General features: G+C 43.6%; 1 protein-coding gene across 5 annotated transcripts in view; it reads right to left on the bottom strand.

Moving 5' to 3' along the window:
• Nucleotides 1-597: 597 nt before the first annotated feature.
• Nucleotides 598-24,788, bottom strand: part of shq1 (SHQ1, H/ACA ribonucleoprotein assembly factor) — a 43,399-nt gene continuing 19,208 nt past the window's right edge. For all 5 annotated transcript variants that reach the window (XM_085455784.1, XM_085455780.1, XM_085455782.1 and 2 more), the window contains 3 exons: nucleotides 19,598-19,721; nucleotides 11,497-11,617; nucleotides 598-1,609 (listed from right to left, as the gene is read on the bottom strand). In XM_085455784.1, the coding sequence (XP_085311910.1) occupies nucleotides 970-1,609; nucleotides 11,497-11,617; nucleotides 19,598-19,721 (885 nt within the window). In that variant the 3' untranslated portion in view covers nucleotides 598-969. The remainder of the gene's footprint in view (nucleotides 1,610-11,496; nucleotides 11,618-19,597; nucleotides 19,722-24,788) is intronic.

The raw sequence follows: 24,788 nt of genomic DNA, 5'->3' as shown, positions 1-24,788 counted from the left end.
GAGCGTCAGTTAGTCTCCGCTGGCCCTCTGCCCCTCTATCTTGCAGCTCCCTCTGGCCCCAGGGTGCTGTTATCTCTCAAACAAACAGCTCCTGTGCCGCAGCCCCGCTCGCAGACCTCATCTATCTGCATGACATGTGCTTCCCTGTTTGTTTTGTCTCGCCTGTTAGACGCGGCCGATGATATTGAGCTGTGTCGACGGCACTCTTCCGTTCACACCAGATGAATCAATCACTCCGGCGTGCTCCGCTGCCCTGTTTAGTGCAGGCAGAGTCTTTTCCACTTCAATCAATGCCGAGGGTTTAGGAAGAGGTTAGCGCTTTTCCTGCTATTTGTTAGGAAAAGAAAAGATCTCAAAAAGCAGCTCTGGCTGACTGACACACACACACACACAAAGTTTGTCAGTTTCCTGCAGTGTTTTGTTTATTCAAGCCCGACAGGAATATGCAGATTGACTGTGTAAATATGTAAATATACATGGTTAATAGAGACCACTGTTAGCAGATGTCAGCGCACTGAATTGAGCTCGCAGACGCTGTTAAATTCCATGAATAATTAAAAAGAAGCAGAAATTATTCATATAAAATCACACACTATGTTCAGAGAGCACGAATGTATTTGTATAGCAAGTGTGCCGCTTGGATAGTAGACAGATAACAGGCCAAAAACAAAAAAACAAACAAAATAAAAAGTAGGTTCGGCTGCCTGCAACTATCCTAATAAAACAAGATTATTTTGCACGTTTGCAGCGTTAAAGAAGAATTGAGACTTTGCAGTTTTATCATTAACAAAAAACAAACACTGTACAAAAATATTCCTTTAAGAGGGTTAAGACCCTAAAATTACACGACAAAAACAACACGCAGTAATTTCAAAAACAGAAAAGAAATCCTTAAAAGCAAAAACACTTCCTGAAATCATCTGACAAGGAGTTTAAAATGAAATCCTGGAACTTTCAAATTCCTTTCCATCAGCTGATAGAGTCCCCTTCAAGATCATCGGGATCTTGCTGTGTTTGGACAATGAGCAGAGGGTTTCTACAAGGACTCGGCTCTAACAAAGTCCCGCCGCTGCTCCTCCCAGACGTGCCTTCAGTCTCTGTCGCAGCGCTGCTCGGCTGTCTCGCTCCTTTGTGGCTGGAGTCTGGAGAGATTCTCAGCTCCTCCGCCACCCGTTCTCCCAGCACCTGAATCAGCTGTCTGAAGCCTTCTGAGGCTGAGGGAAGGGCATCCTCTCTCCTTTTTTCTGCTGAAAAGCTCGTGGGTGCCTGGGGGGTGGGAGAGACGGAGGCGGAGGGTTGGGGTTCTGGAGGGTTGTCCTTGAACATCTCTCCTCCTCCTCCCTCCTTGGATTCGGTGCAGTCTTCTTCAGCCTCAGATTCCTCGCTCTCACTAGACGACTCGCTGCTGCTGTCACTGGAAGTGCTGCTGCTGTCAGAAGAGCTGCTGCTGTCGTCGCTGGATACGGGAGCCCTCTTGGAAGCTTGCTGCTCCTCTTCGACCGCCACGATCCTCGCAGCGTCCTCTAACTCGTCGATTTCCAGCTCCAAGTCGGTTTTTTGCAGGGTTGCTTTTTCCAACGTTGCTGCCAAGTCTGCCACCTTCTTGGACCTGTGAAGATGAGGAAAAAAAGTAATTAGGAAGGCAGAAAGTTTCAACTCAATACGACACTTACACACAGGGAAGGGAACGGAAAAAAGAGAGAGATCCAACTACCACTTCATCAGTGGTACCTGGGAGAGAGAGCGGCATGACAACTGACTGATCGACTGGCTCTGCGTACTAAAGACATAGCCACAGGATAACCATCTACAAATCTAATACCCATTAACCAAAGCCCATTCTCATATGAATGCTAAGTAGACCGCGATTTGCAGAGGCGACGGGGGCTCAATGAAATATGGAAATATGGATGTTTAATAATGTAGGAAGATGAGCGCTGCTGATACACGAGCCTTGGGATCTTCTCCTCCCTCCCCCAACTGCTGCGCTCTCTGCAAGAGGTGATAAGAGACCGAGAGGGATTACAGAGGGAGGCAGACCCCTCCTATTCCTCCTTCTCTACCTCAGTCCGTGCATGCAAAAAATCACATGCACACTTCCACCTATAAATATGAAATGGCTAAGTCAACCGCTGCGTATGGCACGATTAGTCGAGATGAGGTCAATATATCCTGAGTGTTTCGATGCTGGAGAGGAAAAGGAAAAAACAACAACAAAAAACCCCCCGAAACATCCAATAATAATGCTGCAGCTGGAACAAACCAGAATAAACACGAGCGCTTTGTGCATTGTGCGGAAGCAAATCAGCCCTAAGAGGCTAAAGACGGTGGAGTTGTGCTCCCAGTCACACTGCAATACAGTCAATAAAAGCGTGGATAGAGAGAGCGCGCAGGCTGAGGCCCAAACAGCTAAATGTCGCCAAAGATTAAGATGAAGAGAATGCCCTCATAAAGCAGTACATTTAACAGAGTTCCCATCCCGCCACTTTAGTTTTATAGTTGCGACTGCTTGAAGAAAGACGCGTTTTTATTGCTGATGAATGTCCTCCTACAAGGCCCCGTTTGTGTAAAGGCATACGATTGTGTGGAGGCCCCAGCCTGCACATTATTCACGCTGGGAAAGCATGCCATGCTGCCAAAAACTTAAGTGGTTGCCATTGGGCTCCCCGGTGCAGTTAGGGCGTGTGTGCCCCCATCCCCTGTCCCTCCTCTCATTGCCATGGTGATTACGAGCTGACCTCTGCGGGTTACTGCGATTCAGACTATGTCCATTCAGGGTGGGAGAAACCATGTGTGTGTATGTTTAGAGGGGCTACTCTTTTTCTCACACACGGCTGCTGTTGCTCTCTCTGGCCCAATTAACCCACTGCTGAGCACCAGGATGGCTCCTCATTACCGTGCACTCCTAATGAGCTCCCCATTCTGGTGAGTAAAGTGTTTATGGAAGCATGTAGGGGCTTTGCATTCATTTAGGACCTCAGGTGGAACTATGTTAACAGATCTCATAGTTGTGCTGTAGCATGAGGACACCCGTTCTCGGCACCACGACAGCCAGAAGAGAATCAACTGCAGATTGGTGGGATAAGTGATCCACTTGTTCTCAGCTGCACCTTCCCAGTCCACACTTAGGTAACGTTTAAACTGATTGTTTAAAAACAGAAGTTGTTCTAATTTCAATGGAGTGAAAATCATGGTGGACAGACTCTGAGGGCTGTGATCATTGGTGGATTTCTTGCAGAAGCCCATCCCAGAGTCATTAATGTCAGTGGCTCCAACTTTGAGCCCAGCAATTATGCCCAGCTGGTGCCAGCATGTTGGCAAATGTCAAAGTTCAGGAACATTCGAGTGGGGCTTTCGCCAGGTGACAGTCTGGTTGAACATTTCAGCTCGTCTCACGGTCATCTCTGCAATACCTCGCAAAAATCAGTTTGCCAACGTATGCTGAGAGACTCTTCTCATAAACAGAACTTGGCTGCTTAAGAATAGAAGTGGTGTTGGCAATAAGTGTCATTTCAGATCCACAAATCACAAATAAACACAGCCACACCACCCCACATCTCTGTGAGAAGGCACCACATTGCCAGATGTGTCTCAGCTCCACCCACCAGACAGACACACGGACCCACAGCTCTGCCACAGAGAGCAGAGAGACAAGACGGCAGATGTAATGCCATCGTTTTGTTTTTGTGTAGTCTCAACTCGCCTCATCTTCACAGCACCGAGGAGCCGCAGGCAAACTATCAGAAGGGTCTTTTTAGTTCATTAATAAAAGTCCCCGGAATTTCAAGATCCAGGTGCAATTAAAAAAAAAAATCGCTTAAGGAAACCATGGATGACCACCTGTCGTCTTGGAGTTAGCATGTGTAGTTGGAGTTTACAGACATCCACACACAGCCTCGCGTTCACCCTCCGATGATGATGAAATCCGTCACTCAGACCTAAAACACTTGTGGATGCGGATATTGCAACTCGAGCGCAAGACAGCTGCGTGATGATCTTCACTGTCAAGAAAGCTGCATGAAAAGAAAACCCCAGCTAGGAAGTGATCCTACTAAACAAATGTCACCTGTAACATATTAAATGCTTCAGTACCCATTTTAACAAACTTTCAAGGCTGATTGGGTCTAACTCACTAAAGCTGCCATCTACAGACACAGACACGTAGAAAAGTGACGAGCTAGGAGCCAACATGCCAAACTTTAACTGTATTCTTCTGCTGTAACTAATAAATTACTTCAAATGTGAAGCGTCTGACTGAAGTCTGGTTAATGCAATTGAAGATGATTTTCCAGTTTGGGCAGTAGCACATAAACGCACCACACGAGAAGAGCTTCTAAATACATGCAAGCGTTTAGAAAATTGAAAAAAAAATCAAGACGAGCACCAGAAACTGTTTGTTGTGGGCACTGCTCACTCTAAGTATACGCTGTCTGAAGCTGTCACTTATGTGTGAACACAGACAACCACTGCATTCTTTGGAAAGCCGAGTTTAAAAGTCACTGTTTTTGTTTTAAACAATCACAAATAACTTAATGTAACCTCATATAATTATGATGATGATGATGATGATGATGGAGCCTGTTCAGGGTCCCAGGTTCTGCAAAACCCACGTGAGCGCTTCCTGTAGTGAGACTGTGGCAGAGAAGCCTCCTGCAGCACAGCCACTTCAAAGACTGCCCTGTATTCTCTTTCCCCCGTGGGAAGTCATTATTGCGTTAGCGTTGGAGAGGCGCGCTTGTTTTCTCTCCCCTCCCTTGCTCTGTGGTGGGAGAAGCTCGGCCTGCAGTGAACACAAAGGCCCTGGCCAGGAGGGGGGAGGGATAATGTTGTACACAATCCAGTCATTACTATACTGCTGTTGTGGCTTGCCTTCATTAAACTGAGGAGGGGCGCCTTTTTTCAAGGTTGGAAAACTTCTGGCGAGACAAAGACGCCTCCATCTGCCAAAGTCTTTAGATGAGAACGTGAAGGGAGCGAGAGTGTGTGTGTGTGTCTGTGCGTTGTCTGTGAAAGAGCCGAGCTAAATTACAATCTGACATTTCTTTCATCAGGCTTGTGTTCAGTGAAAGAGCAGCTCATTCAGCGTGTCTGTGCTCTTGAAAACATCTCAGATAAAGCTTGTCCTCAGACGCAGAAATCTGTGTACGGTAATATAAGCACCAGATTTCCTCAGAGTAACTCGCAAACGCATCATTCACCGGCTGAAGGGGGGGATAAAAGCCGACGCTGGGAGACGCGATCCGTCAGTGTGACTGAATGCTGAAACGGTCCGAGGCGCTGTAGCCTCTCCCGTTCCAGAAACGAGAAACACAGATGTATTTATCCGGGGAACCAGTGTTTGAGACCCCAATTACAGCTGCCTGAGGACCCTTGAAACACTGGTAGATGGTTCACACAATTGAGACAGGTGTGGAGGAACTTTTTCTAATTTTTATTTTTGCCTTTTTCTTTCTCTTTGGTCATATAATGGCTTAAAATGCTTATGAAGACAACATATTTACTGCAAGGATGTGAGAAGAGCAGAGCAACAGATGCTGACATCATAAAAAGGTTCCACCGAATTGTATCAACTGGGAACAGAAAATTTCAACCCTAAACACTGGTTGCAACTGCCTGGTAACTATTCCACTGCATTTCATGGCTGGTTGGCGAGTGGTTGCTTGCTTGTGGTTGCTATGTCAAATTGCTTGCAAACAGGTATAAGTTGCTGCCCTGAAAACCCTTTTGTGATTGCCACAGTTGCCCATAGTTGGTAGGAAAGTCACCAACGTTTCTGCAAAAACCAGAAAAAGAGACTGTTTGCCTTCAAAGTAAAAGTTGCACCTTCTGAAACATGTTGGTGTCAGTGGTAAGACAGAACTTTGACTTGCGGTCTCCGTTTCTGGTTTGTGTCTTTCAGATGTTACTCATCAAGAGTCATGCTGGCATCTTCCATGCAAATTACAGCCAACTGTAGCAATCTGCTAACAACTAAAGCAATCACAAGGAGGACAATAGGAATGCTTGCCAGGAATGTGAAAGTATTGATGGTTGGTGTCACAGAGGAGGCAATTTCACCAAGTGTGAGTCAGCAACCACTCAACAGCTGGTCAGGGTATACGCATTTTTCCTCTAACCGACCGTGGTTGCGAGGGTTGGTCTCCATGTCACAGTCTGAGACCAAACATCAGTCGATTAGTGGGAGAGCCCCCAGCGTCCGAGCCCGAAGGTGGTGCATCACATCCCTCAGGTCACGAGTGTGATCAGAAGCATGCTTGTAGTTTCTTTTCCAACATCAATGAAGATTCTGTGCAAATAATCCATTTACATCATGTTCCCAAAACTGAAATTCATATTGGAAAATCATTGGTTTGACACATTCGTGATAGGTGGGAAAGATTCTATCCTGTTCTAAATCCAGCTGGAAAATTATTTCCTGTTCTGACCACTTGGTCAAGAGCACAGGAAGGGATTAAAAAAAAACGAAAAAACAAAAAAACAAAAAACGCAGGATCGTTGGGAGTGGTGTAGTACTGCACAAAGACTCCATCTTGAAAGGGAGATCAGCCAATGATGAAACTATTTTGTGAAGGTTTTGGGGGTTGTCATTAGGGATGGCAATCGAGAACCAGTTCCCAGTAGTTGAATTCCTTGGAGTTGTTGGCCTGCTAACCTATCAATCCAGCTTATTGGCTCCACTTGTACTACTATCAGCTGATTTAATCTGATATGGACATTACATCTATTTTTATTCCACAAGAAGATGACAGCACAATGGTAAAGTAGAAACTGCATCCAGGAACAGGATGCAGAAACAATACACTACTAAAGAAACTTCAGCTCTTTGCAAGCACCTGGATGGACAGCGTGCTAACGCTAAGCTAGCCAAGACCCAAGAGTGACATCAAAGTGGACTGAATGCTGACCAAATCCAGCAGCCAGAGCCTGAACTTCAACAGGTAACAAACTGAGTAACAGTCAGGCTGCAGCCTCCATTTCTGCCTGTTCATGTTTCTAAAGTCGAAATCGCCCTGACGATCACTTTAAATAGTCTTTGTGCTGGTTTGCATCTTTGCTTGTACTGTTGGCTTTGTGTCCAGGATACTAAAGGAAAGATCGTGTGTCCTCACTTGGGTAGGGATTTGTGTTGGTGTGTCGGACTGTAGCCTCATGTTAAATGGTGTTAAATATTACTTTTTTTGAGTAATGACACCAAAACTGATCACAACGAAAAGGTTAAATAGCATCAACATGCACAAACATTAGACTGCACAGGATGTAATTAATTTGTCTGTGATCTACTGCTTAGAGATGGTGGTGACTCTTAAAGCGGAACCAGTTAGAATCCATAAGGATTCTCACTGGGTTGTCATGTTCCCAAATCTCAAGAATTAATCTATCACAAGATGCAGATTTAGAAAAAGCATTCTCTTACTCTTTCTTAGTCCTTTGTGGATTTGGTGGCAGATAAAAAGAAGCGTCTCAAGTGACAAGTTTCTATTCCTACATCATCACTTAGGTTTAAAAGGAGGATTTTTTAAAAAAGCTCCAAGTATTGCAGGCTTTAGTTTGGTCTGAGCTCAAAGAAGTTAAAGACCTCAGGATTGACTTTGAAACTTTTTGTCAGAATGTTCCAGTTGGATTTACTCTCTACTTTTGGGATTATGGGATCTTTACTACAAATGCTCAGCTCTTTACTTTTTCTCTGCTTTTACTGTCTCCTCACTTACCATCTGACTTGTGTAATCACAAAAAACGTTCAAGTCCTCTACTTCTCCAGCCTGTCTGCTTCATATCCCACTGCTAACATCTCTTTCTAGTATCTCACAATGTGACACAATTCAGTGTTAGACATCCTTTTCTGATACGCCTGTAGAAAAAAAAAAATACAATAATCAATTGAATTAACTGGAGTGAACACTCCACACGAGGGTTTAGGAAATTATGCAAACACAGTACTCTGTGTTTATGATGAGCTGTGTGTTCAAGACAAAAATCTGGAGTGGACTCCTGCTGAGAGGAAATCTGTACTACTTATCCCTGTTAGCTGGGAGACATTGGTGTCTTTGTTCTGCCCGGTGGGGCCTCTAAGGATCTCGTTCAGTGATGCGGCTAACGGCAGATAGAGTAGCTCCATTATCTGTTTCAAAGCTTTCAGGACAGCTGTTTGACAGTTGTGTGGTGCTGTCTGCTGGAAGTCCCTTCCCAACAAACATTTGGGTGTCAGATCAGCTGGGAGATTGACACGTGAGCTGTGTTAATGTGAACAGAAAAGCTTTGAGCACAAGTGAAACAAAAACATCTGTAAGGGCCAAAGGCTGAAGGGGAAACCTGGGTAGTATTTGACTTGTGTGTTACAATAACACAGAGTTACGCTGAGGTAAAAACCACCAGTCGTCCTAGGCAGCGTGGGGAGAAAGTGTTGACACTGAGCACAAGGGCACTTTCAAGGTGTTTGACCCACACGCCTCAGCTGACACACTGACCCCACGCTTGACCTCCTTGCCCTGAGACACTTGCAGTTGTTAGAGCTCCAGAAACTCCCCCACCCCACCCGCGGGGGAGCTTTTGTCAGAGCTGCTGACAAATCTCCCCGACGGCCGCCGCCGAGGACACAACGCTGAGGTTGAACAAGGTGAGGGAGGCAGGGCGAGGGAGGCATTGCGAGCGCGTAGAGCCAGCGAGGGGCTGCTCCGCTGTCTAAAAACAAAAGACTGGTCTGAGGAAAGAGAATGCCTACAACTTTATTTTTCGACAGTTGCCCATTGTTGCTTTTCATGCTTTTCTGTGATGCACTCTCTTTTCTACAGTTGAAAACAACACCCATTGTGTCTCTGAGGACTGCTCACTTCACACCTACCATTCACAATTATTTGAGTCTGTCCAATCAGCTGCTGTGGTGCGAGGCTCGGCCCATCCTTAAGCCGCTTCTTGTCAATTTTCCAGTTTTTGCAGCAATGTGTCAATGTCCATTTCACACATCTCAGAGGCAATTCACACATTTGCTCCACAAAAGAAAAAGACTAAATTTTCTTGCTAATCACTTCATCCTCTCCTCAGACTAACCCTGAAGCGCTTGTATTCTGTATTCTCCGCGTTTTTCTTTTTTTTTGTCCTGCTATAGACTATAATTGACCCAATTAATAAGGGTGGGTGGGTGGCTGCGAGAGAAACCTGTGTGGTAAAAGGAAGCTGCGGCCCTTCTGATTCTCTGAGGTACTGTAACACAACAACAGGCTTATAAAGCTTCGTGTGCGCTGGCTGCCGTGGATCTGTGTTGGCCTGTCTCCAAGCTTTTTGATAAAGGCAGGCAAAACAAAGAGAAAGAAAGTGAGGCGACTCGCTTATTTCCCCCCTCTTTTTTTCCTGTGCAGTCCAGCAACTCTGCGGGGGTTTTGGCAGCTGAAGACCTTCAAAAGCATACAGTGAAACTAATGGACTGGAGAGGCTGCTGCTCCATTTGAAATAATACTGTCTGCTAACAATTCAGAGATAATTAGGATTGGACGGATGTGTGAGGGCGGATTAAAAACCATACCCAACAAAAGGATGTTTGTGTGTGTTTGTGTGAAATGGTGACCGCTCCAGTGAGGGGAAAAAAAATATAGCCCAAAACAAAACAAAAAAAGTTCCTCATTAATGAAACAACGGGAAGCGCAATTTGCTTTGAGGTTGCACGCTTGATCTCAGCGCAAAGGGGTTCTGCTCCGAGTGTCTGAGAGCGTAGAGGAGAGCGCCTGCCCCGTGGCTTAAATCATGATGAAGTCTTTACGAGGTTGTAAATCTGAGACCGATGTCTCAGCAGTCAGATGAACTTTAGGAGTAGAAACGCATGTGGGACACAGTGAGGAGATTAAATAAATCAACCACCCCCCCTGCAGCCAGCAAACATCCATTAATCGCCGTGTCCATCACGTATAGCTGATCGCATATGCCCCGGCAGCAGCAGCGGAGAGGGAGCGACAGGATACGGGGATTGCACCGGGGGGTGGGGGGTATATAGATTGCATCTCATCTAACCGCCTGGGCTCCCAGAGACGACTCACTTAGCGGAGGATGACAAATCCTGCGCGGGGGAATATCTCGCACTGTGGGAAAACAATGCCTACACGATCTGTCATCAAACCTGTCAGATGATACAAAGTGGGCCGCCACAACAAACCGCATGTATGATAGAGGAGGTTGGTCTGTGGAAATCACCGCTGCCGCCTCGCTCTCCTGCGCTGCTGCTTTGCATTCTGACTGCAGGCTCCTTTTAATATTACACTGCAAACATGGGAACATAGTTTCATAAACCGCGAGAGAAGACTGTATGAGGTTTCTATTGAGTGTGAGCCAGCGCGCTCATACATAAAGAACGACAACAACAAAAATCTGTTCACGCTTGGTTGCTCTCTCAAGTGGCAGGAGGTGATAGAAGTGCTTCTACTGTCTTTTTCACATCATGACAAAAAAAATAAATACTGTACACTTTTATTTAGACAAGAGAAATGTAATGATTCAATCACAGGTCAGTGCTAAGAGATCACGGGGCCAATCCGTTTAATGATCGATGAAGGGTGCAGTGGCAGCCAGCACGTTTGGCCAAGCTGACATTTAGTTCCAAAGTAGAGCAGGGAGGGAAGGGAGGAGGAGCAGTGCTCCGGTGTGCCTCGGAAGAGACTGATCGACTTTCTCTGTGAGTTGACAAGAGCTTCAGAAGCTCCGTGCGCTTACAGACTAAGATCGAGTGCGCGTCTTCTCTCTGCTCTGTGTCTCAAACAGCCCTGAACCCGACTCCTTATTCCTCCCACCCTTTACGAACGCAGCATCCGCTGCATTTTCTATTTCTTTAAAAGAGCAGCATTCAAGACTTGTGCTGGAAAAATGCAGAAATGAGAATGCGAGGAAGGGAGGTAGAGACCGCTAAATCCCTGCAGACCTTTTATCGTGTCTGCATCTGGGCACTGAGCCTACAACATCAGGCGTGCATTTTTCAACTGGGCTTTTTCCAGACGAGCACACCACTTTGCTGAACCTTGGCCAGGAGTAAAACTGAGCTCATTACTCTGTAATGTGCTCGCAGGCTCGCATTTAAAATGTGACTAATTGTTAAATATGAACTAGGCGGGGGGAGGGGAGGAGGAGGAGAGAGCCATCAGACCTGTGGCATTTGGGAAGAAAGTGCAGATCTGGCATCTTTGGGCTTGCAGTTCTAGGAAAAGGTCGCATCCGCCATAGATTGGAGAAGCCCACGCAGACGCGCATGAGCTCCTAAAGGTTTCGTACAGAGTGAATCCGCTGAGTGCAGCTGGCTCTTTTAACACCCACTGATGGTACTTTGACCACATAAACTGCATCTTTCGCAGGCTTGGTCGTGCAATTGGCCCTGCTGTGACAAAATGACACTGAAGCATCGCGGGAGGGGGCAGTCTGAATGGCACAGTGCATGGCTCTGAAGGCAATTCTATCTAGATTGAGGCCTCTGAGGTGTCTGCATGTGTGTGTGAATGGATTTGTGTGTGCTGGTGGACTTACTTGACTCTCTGGATCCAGATGCAGTAGTCTGTGATGTACAGATCGTTCAATATGTATGCCGGCTCGTTCTCTCTGAAGACTCTGTGAATATCCAGCAGGCATTTGAGGACGCAGGCTTTCCCTGGGCACGGCAACACAGCCGGGGTAGGCAAATGGAAAAACAGTGTTATTCGTGCTCACTATTAAGGATGACAATGCACTCCAGCTGCTGGCAGATGCAGCATGTGTCTTAAGGCTTGCAGTTATTGTTCCATACATAAAAGCCAAGATACAGGATCAGAGGGAAATCCCAGCGAGCAGCAGAGTAATTTCATCCATATGGGTTTTTTGTTTTTTAGGAAAAAGAAGTGGTTTATCTGAGACAAAGATGACAACTCTATTTCTGGAGTCTGTCAAATTAATAGTGTTTCTGCTCAAACTCTGTCAAACACTGCTTTGCCTTGATTTATCAAAAATAGCTCTGAATGTTTCTGATGATTTTCCACTTGACATAAATCTTAAGCCTGCCTGTTCTGCTACTGCGCTGCATCCTTATCTGTATCCATTTTGCTTCTGATTTGATGTTACATCAATTAATTAGACGTAGCATGTAAAAGCTGAATTTTTTAGAAATCTGCATCTTGTTGATTTTTCCCCCCTTTTTTCCTCCACAGCGCTCGAAAAACTATTTCTTTCCAAGAAATCCTGCCTGGTCCTAAAGGAGGAGGATCACTTTCTCAAAGTCTTTCTTTGGCAGTTGGCAGTACATTTGGTTTAATTTACATTTCTAACCTTAGAAATGCTATAACTTCCAAAACTGACATTTCTCATACTGAAAACTACAACAAGCCCGAGGGCCTGGGGGGAGGCGGGGTTGCAGGGGGAGACACTGGAGTCGCGTCTATGCAGCTCTTCATGCACACAGCAGATGTGGTCGTTCATTTCCTTCTAATCCTGTTTGTTTCTTATTTTTCTCTCCTAATTTCTTTCATAAAAATCTGTCTTTGCAAAACTTTAGAAATGTCACTGAAAAACAGATATGACACTAAAGCTTATGCTTAATTAGATTTTAAAATTAGGCACAAAAATAATTTATTTGCACTAATGACTTGTGGTGCTTTCATTAACACTGAGCGGCAACAACATTAAAGTTGCAGTGATGCCAGTAGATTCCAGATGCAAGTCCGTAATCCCAGCTATGGTGGTCGTTATTGCACAAACAACTCTAAACGCCGTTCATCTGTAATGAGTGTAGGCTGCCAGTGCGCTGTTTATCTCAGCTGGTGTCCACGTCTATTTACTCTGTAAAAGGAGTCCAATATGCATCGATAAATCAGTGAAGCTCGCTCCTGTCTGATGAAAGGTGAGTTGGTGAGAATGAACGAACTGTTGTTTTTGCCCGTGTTAGCCGCTGTAAGCAGAACTGTCTTAAAAGTGGACCTAATATTGTTGGACTCTGATGCTTAGTGCTAATAAGCTCTCATATGTTCTCGTTATTTGAGGGGGGGAAAAAAAAAATCTCATCAGCTGCCATAATGTTAGCTTATAACCAGCTGTTATTGTTATTTGGCCACTGTCAACTGTCCGGAGATGGAGGGTCGCACGTCCAGTCTGCTGACAATAACTGTCACAATACTGTTAATAAACAACAATGTTTATGTATGTTTTTGTACAGTTAGAGCTCTGACTTCAGTTTAGGAGATGAAGCTCGATGTGAGGAAGAGCATGATGTTTTATCCAGATGCCGGTCGTGTTGGCCCTTTTGCCTTTGTGAAGGGGAGCCCTAATCAGATGATATAACAAAAGGCATGTTTTCAGTCTAAAGGTGAAGAGACAAATTAAAACACGTCTCCACAGCATGTGAATGGCTCCTAACTTTCTTCTTTTCCACCTTTGATGTATTACGGATGTGACCGGTCTCTAGCCACATATATAAAAGTCCATCTTGGTCACTGTTCATGAATCCAGGGCAACATGCCGGCTTCACAAACTCTGCATTTTTAATGGTTTAATGTGGTCAGACACCGCAACACACAGTAAAAAAGTTTAATATTGTGGCTGTTCTCTGTGCGTAAATATACTGATTTTTATATTCTTGGTTTATTTTGGGAGGAGACAGAAGAGGAGGTGACTGGATTGAGGTACCCACAAACAATAAGCCAATCAGCAACAAGGAGAGAGATTTAAGTGATTGATTTAATGTTGGAGAGAAGGACTGTGTGTCATTATGACTGCAGAGTTCATCCCAAGAGGCTGCTTTGGAAAAATGTTTGCTCTCATCTATCAAAGCAAGAGCACAGAAGATGTATGTTTACAGCCACCAGAAATATCCACCAGGAAGCCACCAGAGCTGTGTAAGCTGCAAAGTCCCAATATGCAGTTGATGTCTAAGAATAGCAGCACCTCATAGCTCTTTATTTGCCTTCATACACTTAACTGTATAACTATTGCCACAACACATTAAACGTGTTATTTAAATTTAATATAAACTTTTTAAGTGTTCATTTGTTAATGTTAAGCCAATAGGATACCATGTGCTTTATTTAATGCAAATGATAAAACATACAGATGGTGACAGAAAATGTCTACTGTCAAACTATCTACTAAAGAATCTGTACGTTCAGTCCTTATTGACATTTTTGACAGTGTGTTTTGAAATTGTTTTAGAAAAAACGTTTCCTCTTTCAACACCCCAACTGCATCACACACAGAACCACAGTGGTTCATCTGGACGTAGAGTTTTCAGTGGGAGAAACGTTTCGTCACTCTAACAAGTGACTTCTTCAGTCTCAGCTGACTGCAGGTTTCCCCAACCTTACAAACAGTCCATTGCATAATGACTGAAACTAGCACCACTGAAGGAACAATGGGATGTGAGGTCAGTTCCTTGATTCCTTCCTTATTTTGCAAATTGCCATGGCCGTTGATTAACAACCACTGATCAAAGACCATGAGTACCATCCACAGTGAGCTGATAGAAAAAGACGTACCTTTAGGCCCCCTCCTCGATTCAGAGACGGTCTTTCCCTTTTCACGTAAATGGCCTCCTTGACTCCCCGCTCAAACCAGCGTTCCTCCCTGTCCAGGATGTGTCCAGACGTTGTTTGGTTTCCCCAATGTATAAGTCATGGCAATCCTCCTGGCACTTAACAGTACCTACATTGCTCTGTTTGTGTCAAGGGATCATTGGCATGGACCATTTTTGGCGGAGTGTGTTTTGGCGTTTGAAAGCCACGCAGTCTTTGGAGAAAATGCGTCTCAACTGTTCCGATACTCCTGACACATAGGGAATCACTAAGGGTTTTCGCTTAGGCAGCAGTTGTCCTTCTCTCCTGGATCCTGACCTCACAGCCCATTGTTTATTCAGTGGACTGGTTTCAGTCATTGTGCAAAGATACTGTTTATAAGGTTGGGGAAACCTGCAGTCAGCTGAGACTGAAGAAGTTGCACGGACGAGTGACGAAATGTTTCTCCCACTGAAAACGTCCAGATGAACAGAACCAAATTTTTGGATTTAATTACCTGCATGATTGAGCATGCATCAAGACGATACACTGAATACGTGTGTTATTCTGAAAGGAATTTTCTCCTGAAGCACATAGCTAGTGCTGCAGCACTTATCCTTCAATCAGGCATATAAATAGCCATATGATGTGGCCAACAATCCGCTGAGGGCAAGAGAAAATGCTCCTCTCCACCTCCAGAGAGCTTGTTGGCGTTGTCCAGAGACATTCCAGACCAATCAAAATAAACAGCGTACTCACAGCGAGGAAAACCTTGAACAAACATTTGGTCCTCATTTAAAGCATGGCATTGTATACAGGGAACTGTGGCCTAAGGAAAAAACATAAAATAATTTTTTTTTTTCTTTGCTCCAATCAAGGCTTGGATTGTGTGAAGCAAAAAAAAAAAAAGGTCTTGCTTCCAAGATTTGATTTTTTTTTTTCCAGAGAGAAGCTTTCTAAGTTGTTTGGAGAAAACTGGAGCAAAGGTTGAGTTTAACATACTGATTGTTGGTGAAGGGTTTAGCACAAGTGAGCGAGGCATTTCAATTAGGTATCATTGGGTTATCCAATGAGTGGGGAGGGGGACGCATTCAAAACGTAGAGCAGTAATTCCTTCATGGCTGCAGACTGGGCAGGCATGCAGTGTGGTGGTGGGTGTGAAGTGGACCAAAAACAAAAGCCTGCTGTGTTTTCTAGACACTGCAGCAGCAAAGTAATCTTTTTTTTTTTTTAAACAGTTTTTATGTTTTTTACATAAACACTTAATGATGTATGTGAGAAACACAACCTCAGCCATCTTTGTCACAGCCTTTTCTGATGAGGAATTTAAAGTATTCTTATTTTCAAATATCTTGAAGGACACTGACAGCCCACAGCATTTTTTTTTTAATTTATTGCTTAAAACATGTTGAGTAAAACTTCACAAAGACCAGTAAAACCACTGCATGATAACCTAAAAATGGTCCTCGCCACCTTGTCTTCAACTAAAAACAAAGCAGCTTCATATCTAAAGGAAAATGAGTGCAATTTCAGCACCATGTCTCAGTTTTGTTTTGTTTTTTTGCATTATAAAGAAGCACTAATGTCAAAAGTCAGTGGCAAATTGGTGCAGCACCTTAGCTTAACCACCTTACTCTGGTGTCGTATGGCAGCTACAGAGGATGTCATAGCCAGTACGAAAGTTGAAAAACTAGACTGTGTCGAAAGACTCAGACCTGTGGCTTGGAACAAACACTCATTACATTAAACATTTTAACTTTGCAACACAATGGTTCCCAGTGTATTTTCCGCTGGGAAAGTCCAACAAGTATTCCCTCCTTCTCAGCAATTTTCACACTAAAAAGCCATCCAGTGGTCCCTTATGCAGGTGGATATTTTACTGTGCTGTGAAAAAGTAAAATGACTTAACAAGGGAGGTAATTACTTGCTCCCTAAATAGAGCCAGGTAGATTTGGACATAGGTTTCCCTTTATACAGTCAGAGGAAAAAAATCATTTTAACACTTGCTTAAGTTTTTTGGGTTTGAACAGTGAGAGACAGAACAATAACAAAAAAATCCTGAAAAACGCATTTCCGAAAGTTATAAATTAAGTCACATTTTCATGAAAGAAATTGCACCAACTGTTGTCACCTTCTCACCCAGCTGCTTGGTGATGGTCTTGTAGCCCATTCCAGCCTTGTGTAGGTCCACAATCTTGTCCCTCATATCCTTGGAAAACTCTTTGGTCTTGGCCATGGTGGAGAAATTAATTGCTCCAATGGGCAGCATTCTTTTATACGCATAACAAGTTGTGAAGGCTCCCAATCGCAGCTCGTTGCCTGTATAAGATAGACCTGGGGGCTAGAAGTCCTACTGATTGATGAAAATGCGAATTCATTTATAACTTTCTGAAATGCATTTTTCTGGATTTTTTTGTTATTGTTCTGTCTCTCAATGTTCAAATAAACCAACCATTAAAATGATAGAATGACCATTTCTTTGTCAGTGGGCAAACTTACAGAATCAGCAGGGGTTCAAATAATTTTTCCCTGAATCAAGTCAACATTTAAACACTGCATTTGTAATTACTCAGGGAATCTTTGTCAAATATGAAAATTTGTTTAATTATATGAAAAATGCAAGTGTGACAAGATAAATAAATAAATAATAATAATAATGATGAGGAAGGGGGTAAATACTTTCTCTGTTTGACAGACCTGCCATCATGAATAACTTGGGGGAAAAGGAAATCTACTAAAGGTTCTTTAGCTCATATCAATAACATTTAAATTATATCTTTTTTGCTTTTAACTTTTCAGAGTAAGAGCAGAGGCAACAGGAAAAGCAGCAAAAGCAGCCGGAAGCATTCTGCCTTTGTCAGATTTACCACTAATGATGATATGCTTGAAAGGCTTCATCCTGTGGCAGGTCTAATGTGCTGGGACAATTCATCCCTGATGGCACTTTTCCTCCCACCCCCACAGACACATGTGGATATCCACTTCTTGTGGCTACGTCCACACTACGCTCCGTGTCCACACTGGCGTTTTCAGTCGGTTTTACAGAGTTGTGCGTCCACATTGAAACATCCGTGCGCAAAAGCGAGTGAGAATTAAAGAATTTGAAGAAAAGCTATCTGGAGCATGTACAAACGGATATTCATCAAAATTGAGAGCAATCAAAACAACTGCTGTATAATGCACTCCGCTATCTTTGTTTATTTGGTCACATGACTGCATCACATGACTAAAATGCGTCATCGTTTTAGCAAGTCTGCGTTTTCGAGTGTCCGCACTGCAATGGAACAGCTCCGTTTTGAAATGTATTCGTTTTTGAGAGCGTTTTCAAAACGCTGCGTGTTTCCTTGGGGAAAACGCCGTCTCAGTGTGGACGGGAGGCCAAAACGGAGAGAAAACAATGCGTTGGTGTGGACATAGCCTGAATCTCATCCAATAAAATATCACCCTGGCCTGAATGTAAAATTTCATTACTCAGACCAGAGCGCCTTACTCGACCTAAAACTTGACTTCCACAAATGTAAAACTTTCCCAAGAAATTCCAAAGAAACGTTGGCTGTAAAGGTGCTGTTGTGAATGAACAACACAGGAACATGGCGGACCTTTATCGAAGGACACATCTGACATTTCCTGTACCGCCCTTTCTGTTTGATCACGACAGCAGCACGACAGTGGTGCCCACCTCGACACTTCCTAACTCCGACTGGCTTTCTGCTCTTCTATACCTGCCCGGTGGCTCTTTAGTTACAGCCTCTTAGGAAGCAGGTGGAGGAGCTCCTTGAGAATGCTCACCAAACTGCCAGAAGGTTGTTTAAATATTTACCCCTGGATAACACTTCCTCTGAGGCCTTAATCTGCTCGCTGCCATTAATGGGTTTGTTTTGCTAATATGAATGTTTGCTTGTACAGACAGTTAAATGAAGTACCTCGAAAATGGAACGTGCATTTCCATTCGCCTTATCCTGACAAATTAATTAGTGTCTAAAGTAATGCTGGGAGGAAAGGCAGCCTCACACATGCAACAGAACGAATTACTGTAGTGTTACAGTTGATTAAGGAGAAGCCCTTTTACTTATTCTTCATAATTCTTGTAAATAATGAAGGTTATGAGCCGGGAGGGAACATTATTGCATATTAAAAAATTAAGTCCCATCCCTCCCCCCTCTAAATTTAAACAAATAGACAGACGCTTTGGCTTCTTATTATGCACAGAGTGGAGTTGGAATAAGATGTTCTTTGAGGTGTAAGGAGATGGAACAATTTCCAGGTTTGGGCTCAACAAGAGAAATCTCTGCCCTGAGGTAAAAGACAGAAAGGAAAGAGCGAGTCTAACTGCTGTTTCCCTGGCTCTCCTGATCAACTCATCTTCCTACTTAATGAGGCGAGGAAATGCTAATCTGGGGCTTAAAAGGCCTTTAATTTTCTGTCGTTTGCTAGTGTTAAAATCATCACAAGCTGGATAATCTTAGCCCTCACACATCCTGAGTATGTTTACACTGCTGACTCTCAGCTGTCTGCGGGGGCTTTTGATTTAAAGATTACGTGCAGCTTTGAGATATCAAAGTCAACAGTCCGTTTTCCTCTAATCCACATTTCGCTCCCTGAGGGGGTGGGAGCCCGGCCACTCTCGCTCTCTCGCGTAGCTGGAGGAATATCATTTTCAAACACTCGCTGCTGTCTTCTCATGGGCTACTTTCCATCAGTGGCAGGCTGCTTCTGCTAAACAATACTCCATGCAAAGCACGCTGGCTATCAGGCTGCCTTTTCAGCAGCACGCACTCTCGATCGAGCAGCATCCTACAGGCTACGGACGCGCAGCAGACTCTGACTGCACACGCTAAAACCCATTTACATATGAAAGCGCTGCTCTGCAGAAACCACGGGGTGGGCAGAATCAATTAACACTAATTAGCCAAGATCCCGTGTTCACAGTGGAAAGAAATTAGAGTTGATTTAGCTTCTAGTTTTAACTCAAAACCACAAAACCCACAAAGAACACTGCAGATCATGTGGCAGATGTCAAAGGGTCACTACCAGTCTGCAGAGGTAATAATGGTCTTTATGAGCTTTTGTGCATATGTGTGCGTGTTGCCGGTGTAGGTCTGGTAAGCGTGTCTCACCTGAATGCAGAATTTTAGCCGTGTCATGAATCGCAAGAGAGACCAACGAAAAGTGTCTGTAGAGCGGGTAGCACAAAACCCTCCGTCCAAATGACACCAGGACCTCTTGCAGGGAGCTGTATGTCTGCAGGAAAGAGAACAAGACATTTGTAAGAGTATCCTGCACAGAGCCAGAGCACAGAAAGGGAAACAAAGATGCAATTGGCTGAAAGGGCTTGAGGTTTTTCCATCCCCTCTTATTCTTAGACTGAACACTGGCCCTTGTTGGTGAGAACTGCAGTTGATGGTTCTGTAATTACTCCTAACAACTACTCATTTATAGAGCTGGCAAAATAGAGGCTTGCAACTCTTAAACACCTCCACAGCCCTGGACTGTTAATTGCTGCCTCTCTTTAATCACTGCTATCACTCTCTGATGTTCTCTGCACTAATGGACATGGCCTGGAGACAGAACGAGAGATTTTTATCACCACCCCCCCCACCCTCAAATTCCCTCGTTTTTTTCTTTGTGGCTTGTTAAGGATGTATTGCAAGCTTGCAAGTGCATGTCATTGGGGATCATGCTTTCCCTTGGGCTTGTTTAGCAAGAGTGTAAATAAGGTCTGCTGCAGCCGCGGGGGGGGGGACTCACAGTCACACCAGCACAGTCGACTGAGGACAAATAAACAGGCAGCAGATGGGGGGTGGGGAGGTGGGATAAGGTGGCAGGGAAAGAGGAATGTTTGGCATAAGCGAGGAAAGAGAGAGCGAGTCAAGTCAGAGCATTAAAAAAAGATAGCAGACAGCAGAATGGAGTGAGGCAGCAGAGCTGTATCAGCAGTGACACACAGATAGACAGGCAGTCAGAGACGGAGAGGAATCCATTGTAGAGCAGAACAGAGCGAGGAAGTGGTGGAGGAGGGGGAGACTGAGTGAGGTGGCCCCTCAATGGGAGCTGACAGCTCTACTGACTGACTGACGAGCAGCAAAGGGCTGTCGTGCAGGTGAAGACTGTTCTGTGCTTCCCTGTCAGCACAACAGGGAAACTACTTCCTCTCAAACCATGGTCTAGGTCTAGGCTCCCAAACGCCTCCAAGAACCCCCACAAGACTTGTTTAGAACTGCATTTTGATCACAAGTGGTAATCATGTGTGCGTGCCTGAAGCCTAATGAGGACGCTCTGGGATCCCGTCACTCACTAAACAGTCAAATGCCCTCTGGGACCCTTTAACCACATGTGCAGTGTCGTGTGTCCCTAGCGTTAATGAAGGATCGTATATTCAAGTGCATCATCTGTTTTGGCAGATGTAGGATAGAAGCATGTTGCCCTAAGTGCGAGACAACTGGCAAGAACAACCCACAGGCCCTATGCGCAATAACAATGACTGAGCAGCTCTCGGGGTGTGTAGCAGCAACTGTCAGTCGAGGTTTAAGCTTGATTTATAGCTGTGTGTGAAGGGATAACAGTGGAGCAGATGTGCACCTCCTCAAAAATGTGACTTTATCTCTGTAGTGTTGGACAACTGAGATAACATCCTTCCACTCTGTAACTTTAAAATAAAGTTGCATTTTTCTTCCCTCCATTGGCAATGTAAGTGACAATTTAGGAGTTCTGATTGTTGATTAGTGGTGGAAAAATTTTAAGAGCTCAAAAGAAAATAATCCAAAGAGCAGCTGGACGATATGAGGAAAATCTAATATGATGATTTTTTTTGGCTATATCGCGATACACGAAATATATCACAATATGTTTAAATAACCTCCCAATCTGGTCGTGTGTGTGTGTGTGTGTGTGTGTGTGTGTGTGTGTGTGTGTGTGTGTGTGTGTATATGTATATATATATATATATATATATATATATATATATATATATATATATATATATATACACACATACACATACATACATACATACACACACACACATATACACACACACATACATACATATATATATCCTGGTGCAGCCACAACAACCTGGTGCTGAATGCCCAGAAGACAGTGGAGATTATTGTGGACTTCAGGAAGCACACAGCTCCACTCCCCCCCATCATCCTGACTGACACCCTCATCACCTCTGTGGACTCGTTCCGCTTCCTGGGTACCACCATCACCCAGGACCTGAAGTGGGAGCCCACCATCACTTCCGTCATTAAGAAAGCCCAGCAGAGGATGTACTTCCTGAGGCAGCTGAAGAAATTCAACCTGCCAACACGGACGATGATGCAATTCTACACTGCAATCATCGAGTCCATCCTCACCTCCTCCATCACCGTGTGGTACGCTGGAGCCACTATCAGGGACAAACAGAGACTGCAGCGTGTTGTGCGCTCTGCTGAGAAGGTGATTGGCTGCAGACTCCCATCTCTGCAGGACCTGTACACCTCCAGGACACTGCGGCGTGCAGCTCGGATCTCAGCTGACCCTTCTCACCCTGGACACAGTCTGTTTGACCTGCTCCCCTCAGGCAGGAGGCTCCGGTCCATTTGCACCAGAACCTCTCGCCATAAGAACAGTTTCTTCCCCTCTGCTGTCGGACACATGAACAATAACCGTATGACTGTTCCCACCACTAACACATGACCCTACGCTGTGTTCACTGCATCATTCCATGTTTGGCACTGATCACCACCTGCACTCATGTATATATCATGTATATATCTATCCACTTAGCACTTTTAACTCTTATTCTTATGACAGTATGTTTGCACTGAAGCACCGCAGCAATTTCCTAATGTTGTAAACCTGCTCAACATTTGGCAATAAAACCCTTTCTGAGATCGAGATATATATATATATATATATATATATATATATATATATATATATATATATATATATATATATATATATATATATATATATATATATATATATCTATCTATATATATATATATCTATCTATATATCTATATATCTATATATATATATATATATATATAAATAAAGAGTTCCGTCTTTAAATCTAGTCATGTGTCCTGTTAATGGTGGACAGAAACTAAAATATGCTATTCACTTTGCCCTGAGGGGTGTACTGTGAGGTCAGATTAAGTTTTTTGTGAGCTACGCTGAGTCTTTTAATAGAATGGCTCTCTATTCATCTGGTTAAATCACCACGGTGAGGATATAACCAGGTCGGGACCAGGTTATGTTCTGAGTTTTAGTTAAAACCGTCTTAAAAGTATCCCGTTGTCACTGATTCTTTTATTTACAGCAGGTTTTAAGTGTGTTACAGATTATCTGCAGGGGGAATGTGTTTTATATGTGCAAGCTGTTAAGCCATATCTTACTAAAAAATACTGAGTGAAGTGTCACATTGTTGTGGGACAGCATAAACGTACTCTAATCTGCTGGAACTGCAGTGTATTTTTCCATTATACTTTTTACATTCTTTAGAGATTTTCAATCACCATTTTCTTATCATTGTCATATGATCATACATCATCATAACTTGTCTGAGTGGGCTGCAATTATAGGGACCATTTTTATATAGAGGAAGAGTTATTTTTTTATGTGAGTGCACACAGAGCCAGAACCAAGGAGCCAGACTTAACATTGATAGCCACTGTTGTGGTACCATTTATCTCCACCTGGGGTTTTAGGATTTGTCAAACCAGCTAATGCAAAGAAAACCTGGCTGTGTAGAACTTATATTATATACCTCTTTGGTGTTGTTGTTTTGTTCTCAAATGTAATGACAAACTTTTAAATTTACTCTCTGTGGCAACAATAAGAAGTGGCTTGTGGGTATTTAGTAAGGCTGGATATTACCACCGATTTCTAAAACTCAATTCTGATTCACAAGGTCCCGATTTGATTTGTTTCAGTTTTGACTCAGACAGTCAGAAATATAATAATTCTGATCATTTCTCACTACATATCCATATTTTTATATCTATGTATAAAAACAAAGCTGACACTGTGAGACTTCATCAGAGGTGTGAGCATCACAGCAGATGTCTTTGTGTCAAAGTAACTGAGGATAAAACATGAAGGAGATTTTCCTGGCCTGGCTTTTTATAGCAGATAACCACCTTAAAAATATTCTGCAGTAGATCAAAAACCATGAATCAACATTACCTGATGCTGCTGAAATGGAGCAGAGCAAAGTTACAAAGGTTTATTAGAGACACAGCCAAGTGTTTTGTAATTTGGCAGAATTTTAAAAAGTTTCAATTTCTTCAGTATTGAACAGCAGAAATTGTTCTCTTTTAAGGAGTAATTTTGTAAAAAAACAAAATGGTGCGGCCAACATAGCTGCACACAACGGTAGACTGGTGCGTAATAAGCAAATAATGCAGAAAACAGATTTTTGATTAGAAACTGCTCTTGACGTACAGAGAGAGCGAGAGAGCTGTGCAGGAAGTGTGATTTTATCATGGTGGAAACAAAACAGCAAAAGTAAGAGGGAACTAATGAAAATGTTTCTCGAATGTGAAGCGCAGTTTTGATTTTCTTTTGCTGCTGGTTCAGTCAATTTTGGTTGGAGAGAGACAACCTTTCAGCCCTGACGGCATGTCCATGTACATGCCGTGGGGCTTTTTGTGTCCATTTTTATGTCTTTTTGTGAGTTTAACCTGAGATTCTGGTGTTTCTGGCAAAATACATTTGTAAAAAAAATCGATTCAGGATTTACTGAATCGATATCACTTTACGGGGGATAGGTTAATTGAAAAATCTAAATTGCCCATAGGTGTGAATGTGGGTATACCCCCGCCTCTCGCTCTATGACAGCTGGGATAGGCTCCAGCACCCCCCCGCGACCCTGAAAAGGACAAACGGAAGTGAATGGATGGATGGATGGATATCGCTTTATTCAAACCAAAATGCCAAACAAAGCTAACACAATAACAACTGTTGGTAATCTAACTAATAATTTACCAGTCTCGACAAACATTTATTCAATCTACTTCAAACTTGGCTCATGTGTTGCTGAGTGAGAGTGGGCATTTCCCCTAGAGTGTCTTTCTGAGGGCACTGACTGATGAAGCTCTCGCCCCCATATAACAACGTTTAAACCCAACCCTACTTTGAGCCATACAAAGTTTGAAACAACACACCTAAACGGATGCAAAAAAAAAAAAAAAAAATTCCAACTTTTTCCAAAAACTTGATCGCTGTGATGATCTAAAAATTCAAACTGGTTCTTGTAAAGTCAACGGAACAGGTTTCCATTTTACTTTTTTTTTTGTCTCTAGTTTCCTGTGGCGA

This window comes from Copadichromis virginalis, linkage group LG5, assembly GCF_057382275.1.
Source record: "Copadichromis virginalis isolate Kocher_CV1m ecotype Utaka linkage group LG5, C_Virginalis_male_GT1.1, whole genome shotgun sequence".
In the NCBI taxonomy this organism is placed as follows: domain Eukaryota; kingdom Metazoa; phylum Chordata; class Actinopteri; order Cichliformes; family Cichlidae; genus Copadichromis; species Copadichromis virginalis.
Note: the sequence above shows the minus strand (reverse complement) of the source record. Positions and strands in the feature narration are given on the sequence as shown.